Consider the following 21,809-nt stretch of genomic DNA (forward strand, 5'->3'; position numbering starts at 1 on the left):
TGTCTCATTTAATCTTCACCACACCACTGTGAGGTAGGTTTTATTATGCTTGATTTACAAATAGAGAAACCTGAGCCTCAGGGTTAATGAAAGCTAAATAACTTACAAAAGATCACACACTGAGCCACAAAGCTGAACCTCATAGATAAGTATATTTCATTCCAAAATTAGCTCACTTTTCAGTGTCATACTGCTTTCCATATTTCCCACAAACTGGTATGGCATAACAAGGCTCTGGGACGTCTCTAATAGTCAGTTTTTGAAAAAATATCATGTAATGTTGATACTTTACAAGTAAAATTATATTAATAGAAGATAAAAAAAAAATAGATGTTATAGCTTTACTAATTAACCTACATTATTGTGGAAAATTCATCCAAAGTGTTTAGACAGGAAAGCCAGATACTATGAACAATCTTTATTTAGTAGATTACTTTTGTAGACCCCAAAGTTTACTGTTTATTATATGCAGTGTGATATATTTCAATTTTCATTGCTTATTATTCATAATTTGTCAGCTAGAAATATTGTTTAGAATCATAATTCTACAAAAAAAGGATGCAAGACATTTTCCTTACATAATATCAACTGCAACCCTACTGAAAAAACTACTTGACATAAAAATATATATATATACACACACACACACACACATACACACACATTGAGCTGAGGCAGTTATGTAAAATCAACAAACCAAAATAATTAAACAAATAAGATCAACAAAGCAAAAAGCTGGCTTTCTGAAAAGATAAAACTGATGATAAATCCCTAGCAAGACTGACCAAGGAAAAAAATTATCAGAAGTGGAAAAATGTCTATGGGGTCACTATAGACCCTGAAGACATTAAAAAGATAATAAGACAACACTCATTCATGGTAACTGTTAGTACTGACTTGTGGAAATACTGATAACCCTCAAATTATGGTTTTTTACCCTCTAGTACATTAACCAGTTTATTCTAGCAACTCTATTTCAGTGTTTTTTTTCCTGCCTTTCACTACCTATATTAGCCTGTCTCTCCTACTCTTTGAATCAACTTTATCATCCTGCTGTTCTCCTCACTACTGAATAAACCTTTGACAGTCTCAACTATAAAAACTAGGAATATAGGGAAATTTCATTAATCTGATAAAGATTACCTACAAAAAGGCTGACAGCAAACATCATAATGGTAAATTATTAGAAGCTCCATTTGCTCAAAGACTGGAAATAAGAAAACCTATCATCACTTTTATTTTATACTGGAGGATCTAGCTCACCTAACTAAGATAAAAAAAAGAAAAGACTTAAGAATTGAAAAGGAGAAAGTAAAATGGTCATTATTCACAGAGGACATGACTGTGTGCACAGAAAATCCAAAAGAATCCACTAACAAATACTAGAATTAATAGGGAAACTTACCAAGGCTGCTGAACACAGGTGTCAAAATACACAAAAATCTACTTAATTTCTCTTTAATAATAACAAAGAGAAAACGAAATTTCAAAAAGGATTCCATTTAAAATAGCTTCAAAAACATTAGTTTTCTAGGAATAAGTTTATTGAAAGATATGCAAGACACTGAAAACTATATGAGATATGACATTATTGACAAAAATTAAAGAAGATCCAAGGAAGTGGAGGGTATACCATGTTCTTGGAGACTCAATATTGGAAAGATGTCACTTCTCCTCAAATGGATCTAAAGCAACACTGTGCAATGAAAATATAATTGACCCACATACGTAATCTAAAACATTTTAGTAGCCATATTAAAAAGTAAAAAAAAAAAAAAAAAAAAAAAAAAAAAAGTAAAAAGAAACAGGTAAAATTAATTTTAACAATACATTTTATTTAATCTAATACACCCAAAGTAGTATCATTTTAACATGTAATTAATATAAATATATTGATATTTTGGGGGGGGTACGAAACCTTCAGATCCAATGTATGTTTTATGCTTACAGCACACATGAATTTGAACTAGCCACATTTTAAGCATCATTATCCACATGTGGCTAGTGGTTACCATACTGGGCTGCCCAGATCCAGAGATTCAATGTAATCCTAATAAAAACTGCAGCAGAGATTTCTGTGGACATCCACATGCTGATTCTAAAATGTGTCTGGAATTTCCAAGGACCAGGAACAGCAAAGACAATCCTGAAGACCAAAACTGGAAAACATACACCACCACATTAAGATGTACAATACTACTACATTAAGACAATGTGGTGTTGGTACAAGGATAGAGAAACAGATCAATGAAACAGAATAGAGTTCAGAAACATACAGTCACCTGACTATGACAAAGGTGACCAGATTATGATAAAGGTGACTGCAGGGTACTGGGGAAAGGATGGTCTTTTCATTAAATGATGCTTGATCAATGAGATATCCTTTGGGGAAAAAATGGATCTTAACTCCTAAGACACTATATACAAAAATCAATTCTAGATGGACTGTAGATCCTAATGTGAAATAATAAACCTTTTAGAGGAAAATACCCTCATGACCTTGGGAATAGGCGAAGATGACTTAAATAGGACACAATAAATCACTGATTAAGGAAAAACTAATAGAGACTAAAAAAGATGTGCTTACTTCCTCTTGTTGGAAGGCAGGAGGCAATGTTGGTGAAGGTGCAAAAGGAGGTGGAGAGATAACCTTCCTTTCCTCTAGTTGTGCCATTATTTCCTTTCGTCTTCGATGTAGCTCATCTAGACTAGGATGGGGCTGGGGAGGGGGAGGAAGCCGGCTGTAAGGAGGCTCCTGAAAATGCAAAGATGAGTAAAAATTGAAAAAGAATTTCAGGACACATTGATTCACTTAGCACATATTTTAAATAAGCAGCTTGTATACTCATCTTAACATCCGAAATAGCAAGACTTAATAAAACAAAGCAAAACAAAACAAACAAAACCCCCCGAAAGCTCTCAGGATTTCCCAAAGAGCTAAATTTAAGTTTCTTTTTCTTGGTCAGAGACCATAATTTTTAAGTAAATCTAGAAATGTTAATAAAACCATCTAATGTTCAGAAACTAAGATGGGTTAGCGGGAGTGGGGTATTAATTTTTTTCCCCTTTAAAAGTTAAAAAAAAACCAAACAACCTATGCAGATTATGAAAAGGTGAAAAAAGAGAAGATGCTTTCTTTTAAAAAAGAACTGATTGATCAAAGAGTTATTACCATGGCAAAAGGTTAAAAAAAAAAATCACTGCAAGCAATAATCAAGTAAATCTATATAATAAGAAAAAACCCCAAAAACCCAGCATACTCTGTTGTACGAAGGTCTGATCTGAGTTGGGTGGGGAGCCACTGGATAGTAACCCTCCATCTGTTGGTATCTTTCTCTGGATTCTGGTACATAGGATGGTACTGCTGCAGGTGGAATCTCAATGGGTATAGGACTTTCTCGGAAAATCTCCTCTCTTGTGTAAGACTGAGCAGGGTATACTCGACGGCCATCATAGTGTGGTGGGTACATAGGTGGGTACTGTTGTGGCTGTGTGCCATATTGAGAGTTTACTACACGATCTTGGAGGTACGGTGGATAATGATCCAAGTAGGGAGGACCAGGTTCAGGAGCAGATGGTGGAGGTCGGACAAAGCGGGACACACATTGTGGTGGTGGAGGATAGTACATACCTGTACAATACAAAAGAGGAACCAAAAGCAACAATGAGCCAATCTATTTTTCTATTTAAGACTTTTCCTTTTAAAATATTTCAACACTAAAGAATTAAAAATCCACTCCTTTCTTTAGATGTTCTTCCCTCTGCTTATGTAGTCAGGCTAGCTTTGTGAAAAATAACAAGCAAAAATTATCCTTAAAAGTTACTGAAAACACCAATCTACTTATAGTCTACAACAGTAAATTGGCTCTCTCAATTGTTTGGCCATCTTTCTGGTGTGCCTTAACATACTGCAAACACTGAAAAGCAAAAAAACTATATTTCCCTGAAGCTTAGGTTCTACAAATCACTCATTTGCATAAGTTTTGAATGTGAAATTGAGTTAACTGGAAAGAGATCCATTCTGCTGGTACAGATCTAGTAGCTAACTGCATAGCTCTAGAGTTCTTTGTTTTTTGGCTGTGCCGTGCGGTATGTGGGATCTTAGTTCCCCACCAGGGATTGAACCCGTGCCCTCTGCAGTGGAAGTGCAGAGTCTTAACCACTGGTCCGCCAGGGAAGTCCCCTAGAGTTCTTGAGACAACAGTCGTGGCAGTAGCTTCCCAATTTCAAGACGTTTGCCTCAACTGATGAGCTCCTCAAGTTGGTGATTAGGGCAGAAGTTTCCTATTTCTACAGCTTCATTGTAACAGGGTCTTTCAGCAACTAGCTCTGGGACTCATTCCTGGAGACCAAGCTTAAGTCTGCTTTTCCAATGCTTCTACTGATTTTGTAGGACTCTCTGCATTAAATCTCTTTCTGCTAATATAGCCAGAATGGTTTCTGCTATCTGCAATTGAACCCTTACTGATTCAGCATATGTAAGGTTAACTCAACAAAAGCAGTTGGGTTTTTCCTGCAATGAATGGTCAAAAGGAAGACACAGATCAACTTTGATCATATTCTTATATGTATTAATGACACCATGCCAACTTAAAACTACTTTTTTTGAAATCAGAAGACACTGCTGATTCAAAATTAATATAGCCTTGGGAAAAGGAAATGGAGAACACCTTGAATCTATCCCGGTTTAAAAAACAATAGCACTATACTGTTTCTGATAGAGAGAGTCAACACTTTATTTTTAAAGTTGTTGTTTATTTTTTCACATGAATTACATTATGTGAAACCTCAATCAAGTCCTCTCCTCATTCTCCATACCCGGTATATTATTAAAACTGGCTAATTTTCCACATTTGTCTATTTTCTCAAATACTTTCTTTTTTCCCATCACACTAATCCAGACCTCAACAGTCACACCTGGATTAACAACGAGTCTCCTTACTCCTCCTTCACTCTAAACTCTCATCTTTACAATCCATTTGTAAATTTTCCTTTCTCTTCCCAATACCTCTACTTAGGGCATCCTTCCACAAAGTCTTTTGATTCCTCAAGTTCTCAATGATCTTCCTTGAGTCTTGCAGTTAATTTCTACCACAGTAATATTAACTACCACAACTGAACACTTCATTTTAAACACATATATAGATATATATACTCTCACACATATAGTTTTCTATTCTTTACTAATACTGATTCTATACTATAAACTATCTAAAAGTATGTATTGGCATTTTTTCATATATATTACAGGGCCTAGAAAAAATATTAGGTGACAACTGAAAGCAAAAAAATGTACTGTGTGTTTAATTTATATCCACTGTAATATTAAATTCTTTTCTCGTACTCGAAGAAAATTTTGGTCAGGAAAATATATACAGCCTCAGCAAATTTCCATTGTCTACTTGGATGACTTACTTCTATAAATATGTAAACATATTTAATATACAACTGCTTTTACCAGTTAGGGCGAATTACTTTTCATAGCTTTGCTACTTCATTTATTTCACACTATTTAGCTGATCATATAACCTCGGTTTTTTCCAAGTATAAAAAAAAGCATTTATTTATTTTGAGATTACTGAAAATATGATCACTCTTGAAATCATTCTCATACCTTCTAAGAAAAGTGAGTGACATAAGTGAAAGATCATTACCCTGCTGATAAGGTGCTGGTTCAAATGGTGGAGCAGCTCCTCGAGGATCCTGGTAATAAACATCTGCCTGTTGTGCTGGATATAACTGAGAACCTCGCGGTACCATCTGAAGTGATTTGGTGACAGGCATAGGGGGCAGGTCTGTTGGCCCTCTTGGAGGTACAGGATGTGGATTAACAGGCAAGGCAGAAATACTCTTAGGGACAGATTCTAGCCTATGGGAGCAAGATTCTGCAAGTCAAGTTTAAGGTCTTGAAAATACTTCTAATGTACACAAATTGTTAAATGTAAAAAAAATTGCCACAATTTGGGAAACTGGTTTCTTCCAACAGCCATTTCTTCTACAAAATTTGCAAACTTTGATCTTATGTCACCTATGCTAATTGTTTCTCAAAAATCACTGGCACAGGAAAGAGAAGTAAAAAACAACAAAATAAGCCCCCCAAAACAAAGCATTGATTATTCCTTCTTCCTTCTACTTTATGTCTATAAAGAAACTTTAAATAAAAGTTAGGAAAAACAACGTACAGGTCAGGAGGGGATCCAGGCGCACTACTGCTCAGGTGATCTATCTTTCCTGGTTTCAGACTAGAATCGTAGCTGGGGTCTGTCCCTCGTGGAATCAGCTGTGTTACTGTATTCCCTGCTGATACAATTCCATTTGGCAGAGCAGGGGTTTTTCTGCTAGGCAGATCCACTGCACCTTCATCCGGAAGGATAGCTGTTGAAGGCAGGCCCACCTCATTAAGTTGACCCAAAGAGGCACTCAGGGGTCTTCTGGGAACCAGGCGTTTGTTCATTTTACGAAATCTATATAAAAAGCAAAGGCACACATCAAAAACCAAAACTGTAAAAGCAAAAGCAAAAATCAAGAACTAAAATGTATTTAAGAAATGGATACAAAAGGAAAGGATTCCAAGCACATCATTTTCTAGAAATTCTCTTGAAACACTGGCTCTAGCTATCAACTTAAAAACTTGTGTATGTGTATACACACACACACACAAACACACACACTTTGGGGTAAGGGGCGGGGGGTGGACCACCCATCAGGGGTAACCACTGTTAACAGCTTGGTATATAATACAGATTTTTCCACTCCATACACTGGCTTAATATTCTTAGATTTGTTAAGACTATAAATTACAGAAATAGGGTCATATATGGCTGCATAGTAAATATTTTCCTCTACTTCATAATCTTAAATATTTCTTTGTCAGTACACTTTAGGTTGTCCCTAATTTTTTGCTATTAAAACAATGTAATAACAGAAAATTATGTACATGTACTTTGCACTTGTGTGAATAACCAAAAGCAGAATTATTAAGTCTAATGTATGCACGTTAGAAATTCTTATAATGCTCCAAAGCTATAACTACTACCGATTAACAAAAAAAGGCTTTTTTCAGTATCTCATTAAACACTGGCTAGCCTCAGTCTTTGACAATTTGACAGTTCAAAAATATAAAGTTTTATTTTACTTTACATTTCTTTAACAATTCGTGATATTGAACATAGTTTCACATGTTTGCTGGCCATTAGTGTTTTTTCTGTGAATTGCTTATTTACATGATCCATATATCTACTGGTTCTTCTCTTTCTTACAGATTTGTAGGAGCTCATTTTATGTTACGGATATCAGCCTTTTCTATGTCATTTCCCCACTTTTTTTTTTAAAGTTTGTGGTGTTTGGGCCATTATCTTAAGTTTTTAATTTTCACGTAATCAAATTTATTGATCTTCTCCTTTATAGATGCTAGGTGTCATTCTTAAAAAATCCTTCCACACACCATTGTGAAGCAATTATACTTCAATAAAGATGTTTAAAAAAAAAAAAAAATCCTTCCTACTGTAAGATTATATAACAACAAAAATTTCTAAGTACTCTATAGTTTCCTTTTAAAACATTTAAATCTCTGATAAATTTATAATTTGTTTTGGTGTAAAGGTAATAATCCAGCCCTATTTTTCAAATGGATAGAGTTGTTTCATCATCATGTTTTTTTTGTTATTGATGTGAAATGCCACCTTTTGCACATATGCTGAGTTCCTATATGTATCTGGAACTCTTTCTAGATTTTCTATTGTATTTCATTGGTCTATCTATTCCTATGCTAATACCACAGTCTTTATACTTACTTTAGCTCATAAAACAGGTTAATAGTTATTAGTCTAGCCCCTGTTGAAGACCTTTTTTACCCAAAATTTTCCTGGCTATTGGCATATTTTTTCTCCCAAATGAATGATTCTGTTAGGTTCCCAAAATCATCACGTTAAGATTCTAATTGGGATTTCACTGAACTTACTGTTTAAGAGGAAATAAAACCTTTATAATGCCAAGTCTTATCCAAGAACACAGTATGCTTCTTCATTTATTCAACTCTTCTCTTATGTTCCTACGTAGTTTACTAATTCAATTCAATAGATCCTGGATATTTCTTATTAGTTTATTATTTGGTATTTATCTTTTTTTGTTTTTGTTGTTAATGCAAAAGGGATTTTAATGTCACCTTACTTTTTAACTGGTTATGTTTCCCCTTCTAGTTTATATGAGAGTACTTCATTTTTGTAAACTAATTTTTTGATTTGCTACCTTACTAAATTCTTGTTTCTTTTGTTTCTAGTATTTCTCTTGAGTATTCCCATTTAATGATTTTGGCTATTTTATTCTGTTTACATACATTAGCTACAACTTCCAGAATGTTAAATAACATTTTTTACTAGTAGAAAAATTTCCCTTACTCTTGTCTGTAACAAGACTGAATCTAATAAACTAATACCAATTAAGCAACATGCTATCATGCTGGCTTTTGATTTGAGATTTAATTATCATGTTGGGAAAACATCTATGTTTTTGTTCTACTAAGGGATCTTGATCTATCACGGACATCGAATATTATTCAAATGCCTTTTGGCATCTTTGGATATGATCACGTGGTTATCATACCCATTCTTCTCTAACCCAGAGTAATTATATTATGCTACCTTTGCACTTAGTAATGGTGTCTATTTTAATGTATTACTGAATTCTAAGTTTTAATATTTGGGATTTTTAAAAATATTAATGTGTGAGATGAATTTGTAGTTTTCTTTAATTGTGCTTTGTCAAATTTACTGTCAGCGTTATACTGGTTTTATAAAACAATTAAGAAGCTTTTCCTTTCTTTCTACTATGTGCTGGCAATTTAACATCACTGAAATTATCTGGTCCTTGAAATTTGAAATAATCTGTGAAAATGAGCCAGGCAATAAATAATTTCTTGAATAGAGCAAAGGGCAAATTTTTCCATTGGAAATGCATTATGCAGTTAGTTAAAATCAATCAGTTAAAGTTGATGAAAATTCTCAGACTTTTAATTGGGGGGGTATAGTGAAAATGAGTCACTTTTAGATTCAGTTAACCACAAGTAGCTTCCTACTTGTAGGTACAATGTAATGAAAGGTGAAGAAACTGCTTTGGTTTTCTTTTTTAAAATTCTGTATTACTTTCTAAACATTTCCTATTCATCAAAGGGAATGCAACTACATCTTTTCATATTTCTCAATGGCAGCAAATTATTCTACTTAATAATTCTATCTTATTCTCTAACAAATTACTGGAAGGTTGAGTCTGATGACTTTCACACTTACTTTTCCAGTTCCTCCTGTGAGTGTGCAAATGTACAGCTGGCCCCACGAGGGCATCCTCCTCTCTGCTTCATGTCTCGACACATGTATGTTTTATACTTGCTATGCTGTGGAGGCTACGACCAAAATTAAAACATTAGCCATAAAAAAAAAATGTAAATCTTGCATTGCCATTTTAGGATCTTAATAATCTAGATGAATAATTCAGACTAACTCATACACTTATCTAGACTGCCCAGAGAAAAGTCCTGGAAAGTGTGCAAAATAAATTACTTAAAAAAAAAAAGTAGTCCTGATTTTTCTGATATGCTGATATTAACTATCAAACATGTAACATCACATAAATTCTTGATTCAATCTCATGAGAGCTCTATGATCTTCTTTCCAACGTTTTACAGTGGACAAGCAAACCACTGGAGATTAGGACTTTCAAATATTTAAACTGTCTCCTAATATTTGTTGTGGACAATGTTCAATATAGCTATACTTACAATTATGTTTCCTTATAACACACTACAAATCTACAAGAGGCAGAACTTAAAAGTTAATATTATTTTTGTAGCATTCTTCATGATGTCTAATGGAACAGGGAGTTAAAAGTAAGTTTTTAATTTTCTAAATTTCTTAATCATAAAATAAAGTCCTGATCTGTGCTTAGATTGGGAAAAGCATATCCATATTATTCTACTAGGACACTTTTAATATTTCTTACTTTTAAAGAAAAAAGGAGTATTGAATAATCTATTGTTAATATTTACTGAGCCAGATAAATTAATAACAAAGTTTTAATTTCTCAAGCTTACTACTACAAAATAAAAGATGTACTGAACCTAACATAAATTCTGAGGGCAAAATGAAATTATTGGGAGTAAAATTAAAAACTCTAGCCATAACACAGGCTATTATATTTTACTGCCATATATTTCATCTAAAAATACCTGAGGAAAATTTGGCCCACTGTCATAACAGACATTATGAATGAAAAATATCTGAATGCTAATGCAGAAAAAGCATTTACAAAATATGTGAACAGTACTGGAGAGATACAGCATTAGCACTGAAAAGTGATATCTACTGTCAAACTGAAATGTAATAGTAACCAAAGAGAATAATTTTATATAAATGGAATAACCTTTAGCAAGAATCAAATGCTGCTGTATCCAATGTGAAAAGTGACTCCAGCACATTAGACCAACAAGGATTATTTAGTTTCAATGTTGTCACATAAAATTACTAGGCTAATCCAATAAACTGGCTGCTAACCATTCTAAACTATAAATCTTATAATTTTTGTTACATTCTTCATGATGTCTAATGGAACAGGGAGTTAAAAATAGGTTTTTATTTTAGTTTAATTTCTAGTTTTTACAGAGTCTAAAAAGATTCACGTCATCCTGTTGGCTTTGCTTTTATCTGTAAGGATAGACACAGTGGCTTACTTCTAAGTTTCAAACATGTCCCTTACCTGCTGCTGATCTGCTCCTTTTTTGCTGTGATTCTGGATATAATCAACCAACCCATGTACCACTGTACGCACAGCAACCAGCCCATTTTCTAGCTGTTCCCAAGTAGGAGGAGGAGCATCTACACAACAAATTAAAAACATTTTCAGACTATGTTATTCAATGTTCTGCCCAATATTAAATTAGTAAAGGAGTGTCAGCACTTCAGTGAAATCAAGTTAAGCTTCATACAGCTATTCATGAAATAGCTTATTCACCTAAACATCATCTTAAAGGAATAAATATATCCTTTTAAAGCAGGGGTTACAATCTAAAATAACTTCAGGGACAGTGAAGGTAACAAAGGAATTAAATATGACAGATAATAAACGGCAACTGTCATCAGACCCTTAGTGTTGAAAATGGCAATGAAGAGTGACAGGGATTGTGTTAAAGAGTATGCCTCACATCTAAGATTATCGTTACTATTCAACTTTAGCTGACTGTTGTTATGTGAAGATGCAAGGCTGACACTGGCAGATACACCACTGTTTCCTAGGGAAAACTGAGATTTTTATGTAAAAATTTCTAGTTTTTGAGTGTTTGCACCTAAAAAATTTAGAGTATACTGCAGACCAACACTTTGTGGATCAAACAAACTTGACTGTGGACTGCCTACAGTCAGCCAATTTGTAATGTCTATTTTGAAATTCTTTGTAAAGCAAGTATTGCTAAACAGAATGCTTAAAAAATTTAGTAGAAGAGCTATTATATAAAGCAGCTATGCTATACACACTCTTCATTTAGTAAGTACTGTGACTTTATAAAGGAAAAATTAACTGTAAGGCTAAATCTGAAATGTTCTCTAAAAGAAATATAAAATGAAGCGAGAACACATATGTAGAAATGACTTCCTGCTGGAACACTCTAAAAAACTCCTGGGTGATGGCATTTGAACTAGGCTTTGAAAGACAGGTGGAATTTCAACAGGAGAAAAGGATAAAGATGCAGAGAAAGTAAAGAGATCAGTCATACAACAAAGTATTTTAATGAACACCTACTAAGTTCCAGGTATTATTCTAGTTGGGAGGGAAGCAGTAGCAATCAAAACAAAAACCTCTATTCTATGCAAGGAGAAAAGCCAGATAATAAGATAAACAACCAAAATACAGAGTATTTAGATACTGAGTTGAATAAATAGAGCAAGGAAAGGGAGTGGGCCAGGTATGTGTAAAATTTTAGACAGGGTAGCCTGAAAAGGCCTCTTGGAGAAGGTTACATTTGATTAAAGACCTGAAAGTAGGGTTTGAGTGTGCCTTGTAGATATATTAGGATATATGAAGAGAAAAACATTCTAGGAAATAGAAAGAATAAGTGCAAAGGCCCTAATATGGGAGTATGCCTGACATGTTCACGGAGGTGAAATCTGGAATGAATGAGGTGGGAAAAGAGTAAAAGAAGTTGGAGAGAGGTAAAGGAAGACCAGATCATGTGACGCCTGGTAGGTCATAGAAAAGACTGGCTTTTACTGAGTGATGGAAAGCACTGGAGAGTTTTTGAGCAGAGGGGTAATAGGATCACTCTGGCTCCTATGCTAGAACCAGACAGACAACAGAAGGCTATTCCATAATCTATGAAGAGGGATGAGGGGGGTAGCAGTGAAGGTGATAAGTAGATGGATTCCTAATGGATTTTAAAGGTAAGGCCTACAGGATATACTGATAGATTAGATGTACCTTATGAGAGAAAGACGAGTTGATGGTATCTCCAAGGTGTTTGGACTGAGGAAATGGAAGGATGGAGTTGCCACTAACAGGAATGGTGGGTGGGTGGGCAGGGGACAGGGGATAGAACTCACTTTTGGACAGACTACTTTTGAAATTCTTATTAGATATTCAAGTAGAACTATTGGATATTGAGCAGGCAGGTGGATATACAAAAGAATTCAGGAAGAAAGTCTAGGCTGTATACACTATGTTACACAGATTCTAAAACACCATGAACTGTAACACATACCATTATTTTATGTGCTACCAAAATGGAAAAGATTGCTGATTATCACCTGTCATTGATTATACAAATGCAGCCCAGTTTCGGAAATGTTAAAATGTGAAAAAAAAATGTGAGCTTCAGAATTGACGAAATATAGTAAATGTGTGAGTCATATAAATAATATTTAAAGCCATGAGACTTTGAAGACACTACATGAGATTACCCGGGCAATGAGTATAAATAGAAAAGAGACACAAGGATTAAATTCTGGAAGCACTTCAAGGGTTAGAGGCTATGGGGAAAAAAAGGTGAGACGCTATGGGAAAAAAACAAAAAAAAGTTTAGAGCCTATGGAGATGAGAAGAAATCAGCAAGAGGCTGAGAAGGAGGGTTCAATAAAGCAAGAAGAAAACTAGGAGAGTGTGGTGGCCTGGAAGTTAAAAGAGTGGTACAAGGAGTAGAGAGTAAACAACAATGTTAAATGTTGCTAACAGGTCAAACACAAAGAGAACCAAGAATTGACATTTGGAACTAGCTGCATGGAAGTCACTTGTGACTTTGACAAAAGCAATTTTGATTGAGTGGTAGAGATAAATGCCTGATAGGACTGCATTCAAGAGTGTTATAAAAAGGAGAGAATTGGAATCATAGGTAGATGACAAATGGTGTTAAAAGTGGGTTTTGATGAGAGGAACAATAAAATGTTTGTATGTTGATAGAGCTACTCTAGTAGAGAAAAAAAACTGATGACACAAGAAACAGATGATACTGGAAGGATATATTTGACAAGATGATACTGGTACATGAGGAGAGAGGGTGGCCTTAGCTAGAAGTTTATCCACTGTTACATGGTTTATCCACTATTACACAAGGAGAGTAGAATATACTGGCACAGAAGTAGGTAGATAGATTGGTGTTGATGAGGTAGTGAGCTTGTGAAGTGCTCTTCTGATTGCTCAGAATGATCAAAGCACAGAAGTGGGGGGAAAAAAATCATTGTGTTCTAAAAATAGATCTTAGGGAAATTCCCTGGCAGTCCAGGGGTTAAGACTCTACCCTTCCACTGCCCTGGGCCTGGGTTTGACCCCTGGCCAGGGAACTAAGATCCCATATGCCGTGTGGCACGGCCAAAAAAATAAATAATTTTTAAAAAGTAATAAAATAAAAACATAAAAAAAGATCTTACCTGGTTTGATTAAGCGATTTTGGTAATAAATTTACTACTCTGAATGTCATGGTCAAGAGTTCCAAACCTTATTCTATAAGCAAAGGGGTGTCACTAAAAGTTTATGAGTGTAAAATAAGATCTGAGATGTGATTCATTTTGCAGCAGTAAGTAGACTAGAAGGAAGAATTAGAAGGGTAGAGAAAAATGAAAGGCATTTAGTCTCAGGAAAAGGAATGAGGCCCTCAACCGAGGCAGTATTAATAGGCCTGGGATAGAGGGATATTGTGAAAGAACAGATAAATCCTGTTGTCTCGGGCTTCCCTGGTGGCGCAGTGGTTAAGAATCCATCTGCCAATGCAGGGGACACAGGTTCGAGCCCTGGTCCGGGAAGATTCCACATGCCGCGGAGCAACTAAGCCCGTGCGCCACAACTACTGAGCCTGTGCTCTAGGGCCTGTGTGCCACAACTACTGAGCCCACATGCCACAGCTACTGAAGCCCGTGTGCCTACAGCCCATGATCCGCAACAAGAGAAGCCACCACAATGAGAAGCCCACGCACCGCAATGAAGAGTAGCTCCCACTCGCCACAACTAGAGAAAGCCCATGCGCAGCAATGAAGACCAAATGCAGCTTAAAAAAAAAAAAAAAAAAATCCTGTTGTCTGAAATGGTATGTAGAGCAAGTGAAAGGAAAAGATATGAGGTAAGACAAAAGACTCAAGTTTTAAGCTTACATACCTCAGAGAATGAGCTCATTTACAGAGAAAGGGAAGACAGGAGGAAGAGCAGGTATCAAGGGAAGATGAGTTTGTTTTGAAACACACTAAGGAGAGGAGAGGATACAGAATCTCAGAAAGCATCTGGGAAAGTAGGTCTGGAGTGATGAAGAGATAATAGTGATAGAGATATTTGGGAGTCTATTATCTATAAAGGAATAATACCTGATGCTGAGAATGAATGACCATCATCATCAACAGAAGAGCGCAGAAAAAACAAAATTCCAAGAACACAACCAGCCTACTCCTTAGGAGGCAGAAGAAGAAAGAGTGGTCAAAATACGACAGAACCAGCATTCAGACAGGCCAGAAGAGAATCATAAGACTACAGAAAGATAAGGTATCAGGAGAGTTTCTATATCAAGGAAGTGGCCAACAACATTATCAAATGCTGAAGACAAATCAAGTTATTTAAGGACCGAGAAGAAATCTTTGGAATTAGAAACTAGGAAATTACTAGTGAATGTTAAGAATTTTAGTTCAGTAGTAGGAGTAAACACAGTGACAGCAGTAGGATATAAGCTAACACACCCTAGATGTAAGTATTAAGTGAAAAATGAAGGTTGGGTGACTTTCAGGTCAAGGAGGAGGAACAGGAAATGGCTGGACAAAGTAGACACACAAGGGAGGATATGTGATAGAACAAGATTATTGTAGAGAAAGTAAAGTTGGGACCAAAAAAATGCAACTAAGGACATATGATACAGAAAAAATGAGAAAACTTGAGTTTTGTCAAAAGAGATGAAAATGGTAAAAACAGAGCACAATTTGTGATGAGAGAGGGAGGAAACATAAAGGATCCCAGAGGGAACCTATTTTGCTGGTAAAGTGAGCAGCACAGTAAAAAGTATTAAATAAATATTAGTTGAAGTAATAAAGAGACAGACAAGATTGGGGCCAGAAACTTAAATACTATAGAAAAGATTTGGAATTACTACTCTGGGAAATTCTAGAGAAATGTAACAAAAGATAATTAAAAGACTCACCCAATAGCACTAAGGCACATATAGGATAGCCCGTTAATTTCCCCTGGGCTTACCTGGACTAGGGTCAATGTTTGCTAATAGCTCCAAATGGGGTCTTAGTCGATTCAAGTTTGCTGGATCTCCAGTCCTCTGGAGAGCAATTGTTAGTTCCTGAACACTTTGTGCAAAAGAGGCTGGGGTCTGCAACTTAAAAAAAGATAAATATTAACTTCCCCCAAAGACCAGATAATCCTTTTAAAATAAAGATTATTTACAATATCACAACCATTTTTGCAATTAATTATATTTAATTTTTATCTTCCCACACATCCCATGCTCTGGCCAGACTGGATCACTTGTTACTTGAACAAACCCTGCACTTCTCTGCATCCACAGGTTGGTATATTGTATACTCTCTTCCCTCTGCCATCACATTCCTCAAATGTGAGATCTTTCTCACCTCCTCAATTTGGAAATACTCTTTACATCTCCAGTTCTTACAGTACTGTGTTACTTTGGCTCTTGGGGTCTTTCCAAATAATTGAAATTTGGAAATACAGTCTAGAGATAATGCTATACAACAGCACAAACAATGAAACTGTACTCAAACTGTGTTTGAATTCAAGTTCTGTTATGGACCAAAGATTATGACATCAGATATAACCTTTACAGACTCTATCTGAACTCCATCTGTTGTATGGACTAAATAATTAGAGAAGTTCATTCCAGTTCAAAAAATCCTATACTGGTTTGGGATTCTTGGAAGCTAACAGGTTGTGTATTTTCCTAAGGCTTAATGACACACATACTTGCACTAACTCCCCTAAGCTGGTCAATACATATGACCTGTAAAGTAAAAAACCTGGTTATGTGATACTAACTAAGGGTTCTTACTTGGAAACATTTAGATCTCTATGTAGTTTATTAATATAGATGAGGGCTGCTCTCACTTTTGAGACTGACTGCATTCTGCCTATGGAATGTGTATCTCTCTAAATAAACTCACTTTCACTTAAAAAAAAACAATTATATATATATATATACACATGTGGAACTTTTACTCCCCCAAAGGTCATTCTAAAAGGTAAATTTTTAAAAAGCATACATTTTAAAAAACATGGAAAAAAACAAAAAAAAAACAAAAAACATGGAATAACACAACTAATCATTAAAATGCTGGCATGTCTTTATTCAATTTTTTCATCTTTGCATGTTTTTCATACACTTATAATCAGCTATTTATAAACTTACGGATTTGCCTACCATTAATATTATAACAAAGGTATTTTAAAAATACCTAACCATTTTTATTATGAAATACTTCAAAGTAACTGTCTAATATAATAATACCCATGTATCTACCACTGAGACTTAACAAAAATATTTCACTAACTTTTTTTAAAGAGAAATCAAATGCTACTTAGTAGCTGAAGAGAGTATCTGTCCTGACATGACCACAATTTTAATGGCCATGTAACAGTGTTCTGAGCAGATATATCTTAACTTCTTTAACCATCCCTTTATTTTATCCTTTGTAAATAATTTAGCAATTAACACCTTTGCATTCATAACCTTTTTGAAAGTTTGGATTATTCCCTTAAAATAAATTCCTGGAAATAGTAGGTTTGGTAAAGTACATGAATATTTTGAGGCTTCACTGACAAACTGTTTCTCAAACAACCTGTAATGCATTTTACAAACCATCAGCAATGAATGAGAGTATATGTTTCTTTATAGTTTAACAGGCAGTATTTGGCATGTCACTGCTTTAAATGTATTTATTATTGGCACCGAATTCTAGCCCATCAATTAGATATACTTCCTGTTTGTGAACTGTTATTTCATGTTTCTTTGTCTATTAACTTACTAGGGTTATTGCTTTCCTTATCACTTTTAATAAATTCTCCATTTGCACTGTCCAATACAGTAGCCATTAGCAACATATGGCTATTAAAAATTTTAAGTATGTAAAATAAAAATTTTAGTTCATCAGTTACACAAGTTACACATCAAGTGTTTAACAGCCAAGTGTGTCTCGTGATCACCATATTGGACAATGCACGTATACAGAATATTTTCATTATCACACGAAGTTCTATTGCTCTATATAATAATAAGATGTCACACTGCTAACTTCATTTACCAGATTGTTGTAAGAAGGTTTAGGATATTAAATTCAAATTACTGCTCATGGTGTGAGAAAATTATTGCAGGATATACATCTAGTTATATAGTCCAGTTCAGACAAGAAGGTTAATTTAACCTCCTTGTAGAATTTTCATAAAAGCAAGTCAAGTTTCTCTTCAGAGGTAGAAAGCCACTCCTTTAAAAGATCATGATTAAGGTTATAATCAGTCCACTGCATAATTTCAGGCCTAGGAGTTGCAGGTGAAGTTTTGATAAAGGTATCTATAGGACAGAACAAATAATACACATTATACTGACAATTACACATCATGCAGTTATAAAACATTTCCTAATTCTCCTTTGACATCAACCTTCTACTTATTTCAAGAATTCTACCTTTAGGAATAACAAAAAAAAAAAAAAAGGGTGGGGTGGGGGGAGAATAGTCTGGAAAGAGGTTTAGTAGTTAAGAGCAGGGATTCTAGAGTCAGAATGTCCAAGTTCAAATCCAGCTTTGTCACTTATTACCTACGTGATCCTGGAGAAATGTATTTAATCTCCCTCTGTCTCTGTATAAAAGGAATAATACAGGGCTGTTGAGAAGATTAAATGAATTATTTAAAACCACCAGATAGGAAGCTTTCCCTGGCGGTCCAGTGGATAGGACTTGGCACTTTCACTGCTGTGGCCAGGATTCAATCCCTGGTCAGGGAACTAAGATTCTGCAAGCCACGCAGTACGGCCAAAAACTGAACTGAACGAAACTATAAACTAAAATAACATAAACTAAACTAAAACAAAATAAAATATTCTGAGCAAAGTATTAACGCACTAAAATCAAAAAATAAAATAAAACCACCACACACATACTAAGCTCTCAGTAAGTGTTAAATATTATTTTATTTAGGCTACTCTTACATACTAACATTATTTCTTTTTTTTTTTTTAATTTATTTATTTAATGTATTTATTTTTGGCTGCTCTAGGTCTTTGCAGCTGCGCGCAGGCCCTCTCCGGTTGCGGCGAGTACGGGATACTCTTCACCGTGGTGTGCGGGCTTCTCACTGTGGTGGCCTTCCCCATTGTGGAGCACGGGCTCTAGGTGCACGGGCCCCAGCAGTTGTGGCACACGGGCCCAGCTGCTCCGCAGCATGTGGGATCTTCCTGGACCAGGGCCCAAATCCGTGTCCCCTGCACTGGCAGGCGGACTCCCAACCACTGTGTCACCAGGGAAGTCCCGACATTATTTCTTTAAATTAAATGTAAGGTGGATTCTAATGTATAATCATCTCTATGGTTATAAGGATTTAAGATAAAATAGTAAAAATTAAGGTAAATAATGAAAATTTTAAAAAATTACTGTACATAATGTATTTATATGGCACTTTTAAGATTTTTATACAGCACTTTCACATATTTCATGTTGAACTGCAACAAAACCAGTTTAAGTATTACTCTATAGTTTTAAAAGAATTAAATATAACTCAGAGTCAGAAATAATGGGGCCTGACCTAAAATTCATGTGTACTCAAGTGATCTTTTCATCATAACAAACAACAAAGAAAGTAGAAATAAGTTTACTGAAAATTTGATCAAATATAGAATGGTTGGTAACTTATAATGTGAAATTTTTCTGGCTAAGAACCACAAGAAACCTCAATGTATACATCTTGCAGGCCATTAAATGGCTGTTCCAGGAAGACAATAAAGGCATTTAGAAAATGAATTCAACTAATACAGTGATCAAAACTCAGAAAACAAGAAGGAAGAAAGGCAATGAAAAAATAGAGATAGGAGACTGTCACAGGAATGTGAGACAGCACTGGATAAAGCATTAAAACTAATTAAATCAAATCTTATATGAACAATGTCAATTATACCTCAATTTAAAAAACCTTTACATGAACAAACTGCTATTATGATGTGACTAGTTATGACATGACACTCAGTTACAGAGAATATAATTTATAAGAGCCTGACATACAAGATTCACTTAAATATACACTTGTTAAATAAATGAATTACCAAACCTGCATGATTACTCCAAGAAGTAAGTAACAAAAAAGGGTCTACCTTGTCAATAATGGACTGCATATGAGATTTGTGAGACTGGTCCCCATAAAGCAAAGAGGACCACTGGTCTGGTGCAATTCGTAAGCCTGCTTCCATAGCAATCTGCACTATCTGGGAGTCATGTTCTCGCCGCAGAGCTTCATAGGTTCTAAATTCTTCTTTCAGCTGCATCAAAGAAGAGTCTTCATCACGTTTGGTGACCTAAGAAGACACACGCAATCTCATAATGAGTCAGGTAAGAAACAAACTAGGCTTATACTTTATATGACCAAAGAGAGATATAAAAATACTTCGAAGAGAAGAGAGGGAGTCAAGATGGCGGACTAGGAGGATGTGGAGTTCGCATCTCGGTACAACTAGGGCACCTACCAGGCACCAGTCCCCTGAGGGGACAGGAGGAACCCCCAGCCACTGGGCCGGAGGTCGGGCCTGAGCTCCTGTGGTAGGAGCACCGAGTCCAAACCGCTGGACTAACAGAGAACCTCAGACCACAGGGAATATTAATCAGGGTGAGGCCTCCTGGAGGTCCTCATCTAGGCACCAAGACCCGCTCTACCCAACTGCCTGCAAATTCCAGTGCTTGACCCCTCAGGCAAAACAACCCGTAAGACAGGAATACAGACCTAGCCATCAAAAAAAAAATTGAAATGACAAAAAAATATGTTACAGACGAAGGAGCAAGGTAAAAACCTACAAGACCAAATAAATGAAGATGAAATAGGTGACCCCTGAAAAAGAATTCAGAGTAATGACAGTAAAGATGATCCGAAATCTAGGAAATAGAATGGAGAAAATACAAGAAATGTTTAACAAGGATCTAGAAGAACTAAAGAGCAAACAAACGATGATGAACAACACAATAACTGAAATTAAAAATACTCTAGGGACTTCCCCGGTGGCGCAGTGGTTAAGAATCCGCCTCCCAATGCAGGGGACACGGGTTTGAGCCCTGGTCCGGGAAGATCCCACATGCCACGGAGCAACTAAGCCCGTGCGCCACAACTACTGAGCCTGCGCTCTAGAGCCCGTGAGCCACAACTACTGAGCCCATGTGCTGCAACTACTGAAGCCCACGTGCCTAGAGCCCGTGCTCCGGAACAAGAGAAGCCATGGCAATGAGAAGCCCGCTCACCACAACGAAGAGTAGCCCCCCCTCGCTGCAACTAGAGAAAGCCCGCGCGCAGCAACAAAGACCCAATGCAGCCAAAAATAAATAAATTAATAAATTAATTTAAAAAAAAAAAAAAAAAAAAAAAAAAAAAAAAAAATACTCTAGAAGGAATCAATGGCAGAAAAACAAATAAGTGTGCTGGAAGATAAAATGCGGGAAATAACTGCTGGGGACCAGAATAAAGAAAAGAGAATGAAAAGAATTGAGGACAGTCTCAGAGACCTCTGGGACAACACTACACGCACCAAGATTCGAATTATAGGGGTCCCAGAAGGAGAAGAGAAAAAGGAAAGGTCTGAAAAAATATTTGAAGAGATTATAGTCAAAAACTTCCGTAACATGGGAAAGGAAATAGTCAATCAAGTCCAGGAAGCACAGAGAATCCCATACAAGATAAACCCAAAGAGAAACACACAGAGACACATATTAATCAAACTGTCAAAAATTAAATACAAAGAAAAAATATTAAAAGCAGCAATGGAAAAGCAACAAATAACATACAAGGGAATCCCAATAAGGTTAACAGCTGATCTTTCAGCAGAAACTCTGCAAGCCAGAAAGGAGTGGGAGGACATATTTAAAGTGATGAAAGGGAAAAACCTACAACCAAAATTACTCTAACCAGCAAGGGTCTCATTCAGATTTGACATAGAAATCAAAAGCTTTACTGACAAGCAAAAGCTGTGAGAATTTGGCACCACCAACCAGGTTTACAACAAATGCTAAAGGAACTTCTCTAAGCAGGAAACACAAGAGAAGACAAAGACCCACAAGAACAAACCCAAATCAATTAAGAAAATGGTAGTAGGAACA

General features: G+C 35.7%; 1 protein-coding gene across 2 annotated transcripts in view; it reads right to left on the reverse strand.

Moving 5' to 3' along the window:
• Positions 1-21,809, reverse strand: part of RC3H1 (ring finger and CCCH-type domains 1) — a 100,099-nt gene that overhangs the window by 16,059 nt on the left and 62,231 nt on the right. For both annotated transcript variants that reach the window (XM_036843680.1, XM_036843671.1), the window contains 8 exons: positions 19,826-20,026; positions 15,700-15,832; positions 10,747-10,865; positions 9,285-9,397; positions 6,183-6,464; positions 5,655-5,869; positions 3,261-3,631; positions 2,588-2,755 (listed from right to left, as the gene is read on the reverse strand). In XM_036843680.1, the coding sequence (XP_036699575.1) occupies positions 2,588-2,755; positions 3,261-3,631; positions 5,655-5,869; positions 6,183-6,464; positions 9,285-9,397; positions 10,747-10,865; positions 15,700-15,832; positions 19,826-20,026 (1,602 nt within the window). The remainder of the gene's footprint in view (positions 1-2,587; positions 2,756-3,260; positions 3,632-5,654; positions 5,870-6,182; positions 6,465-9,284; positions 9,398-10,746; positions 10,866-15,699; positions 15,833-19,825; positions 20,027-21,809) is intronic.

The sequence above is a fragment of the Balaenoptera musculus genome, chromosome 1, assembly GCF_009873245.2.
Source record: "Balaenoptera musculus isolate JJ_BM4_2016_0621 chromosome 1, mBalMus1.pri.v3, whole genome shotgun sequence".
In the NCBI taxonomy this organism is placed as follows: Eukaryota; Metazoa; Chordata; class Mammalia; order Artiodactyla; family Balaenopteridae; genus Balaenoptera; species Balaenoptera musculus.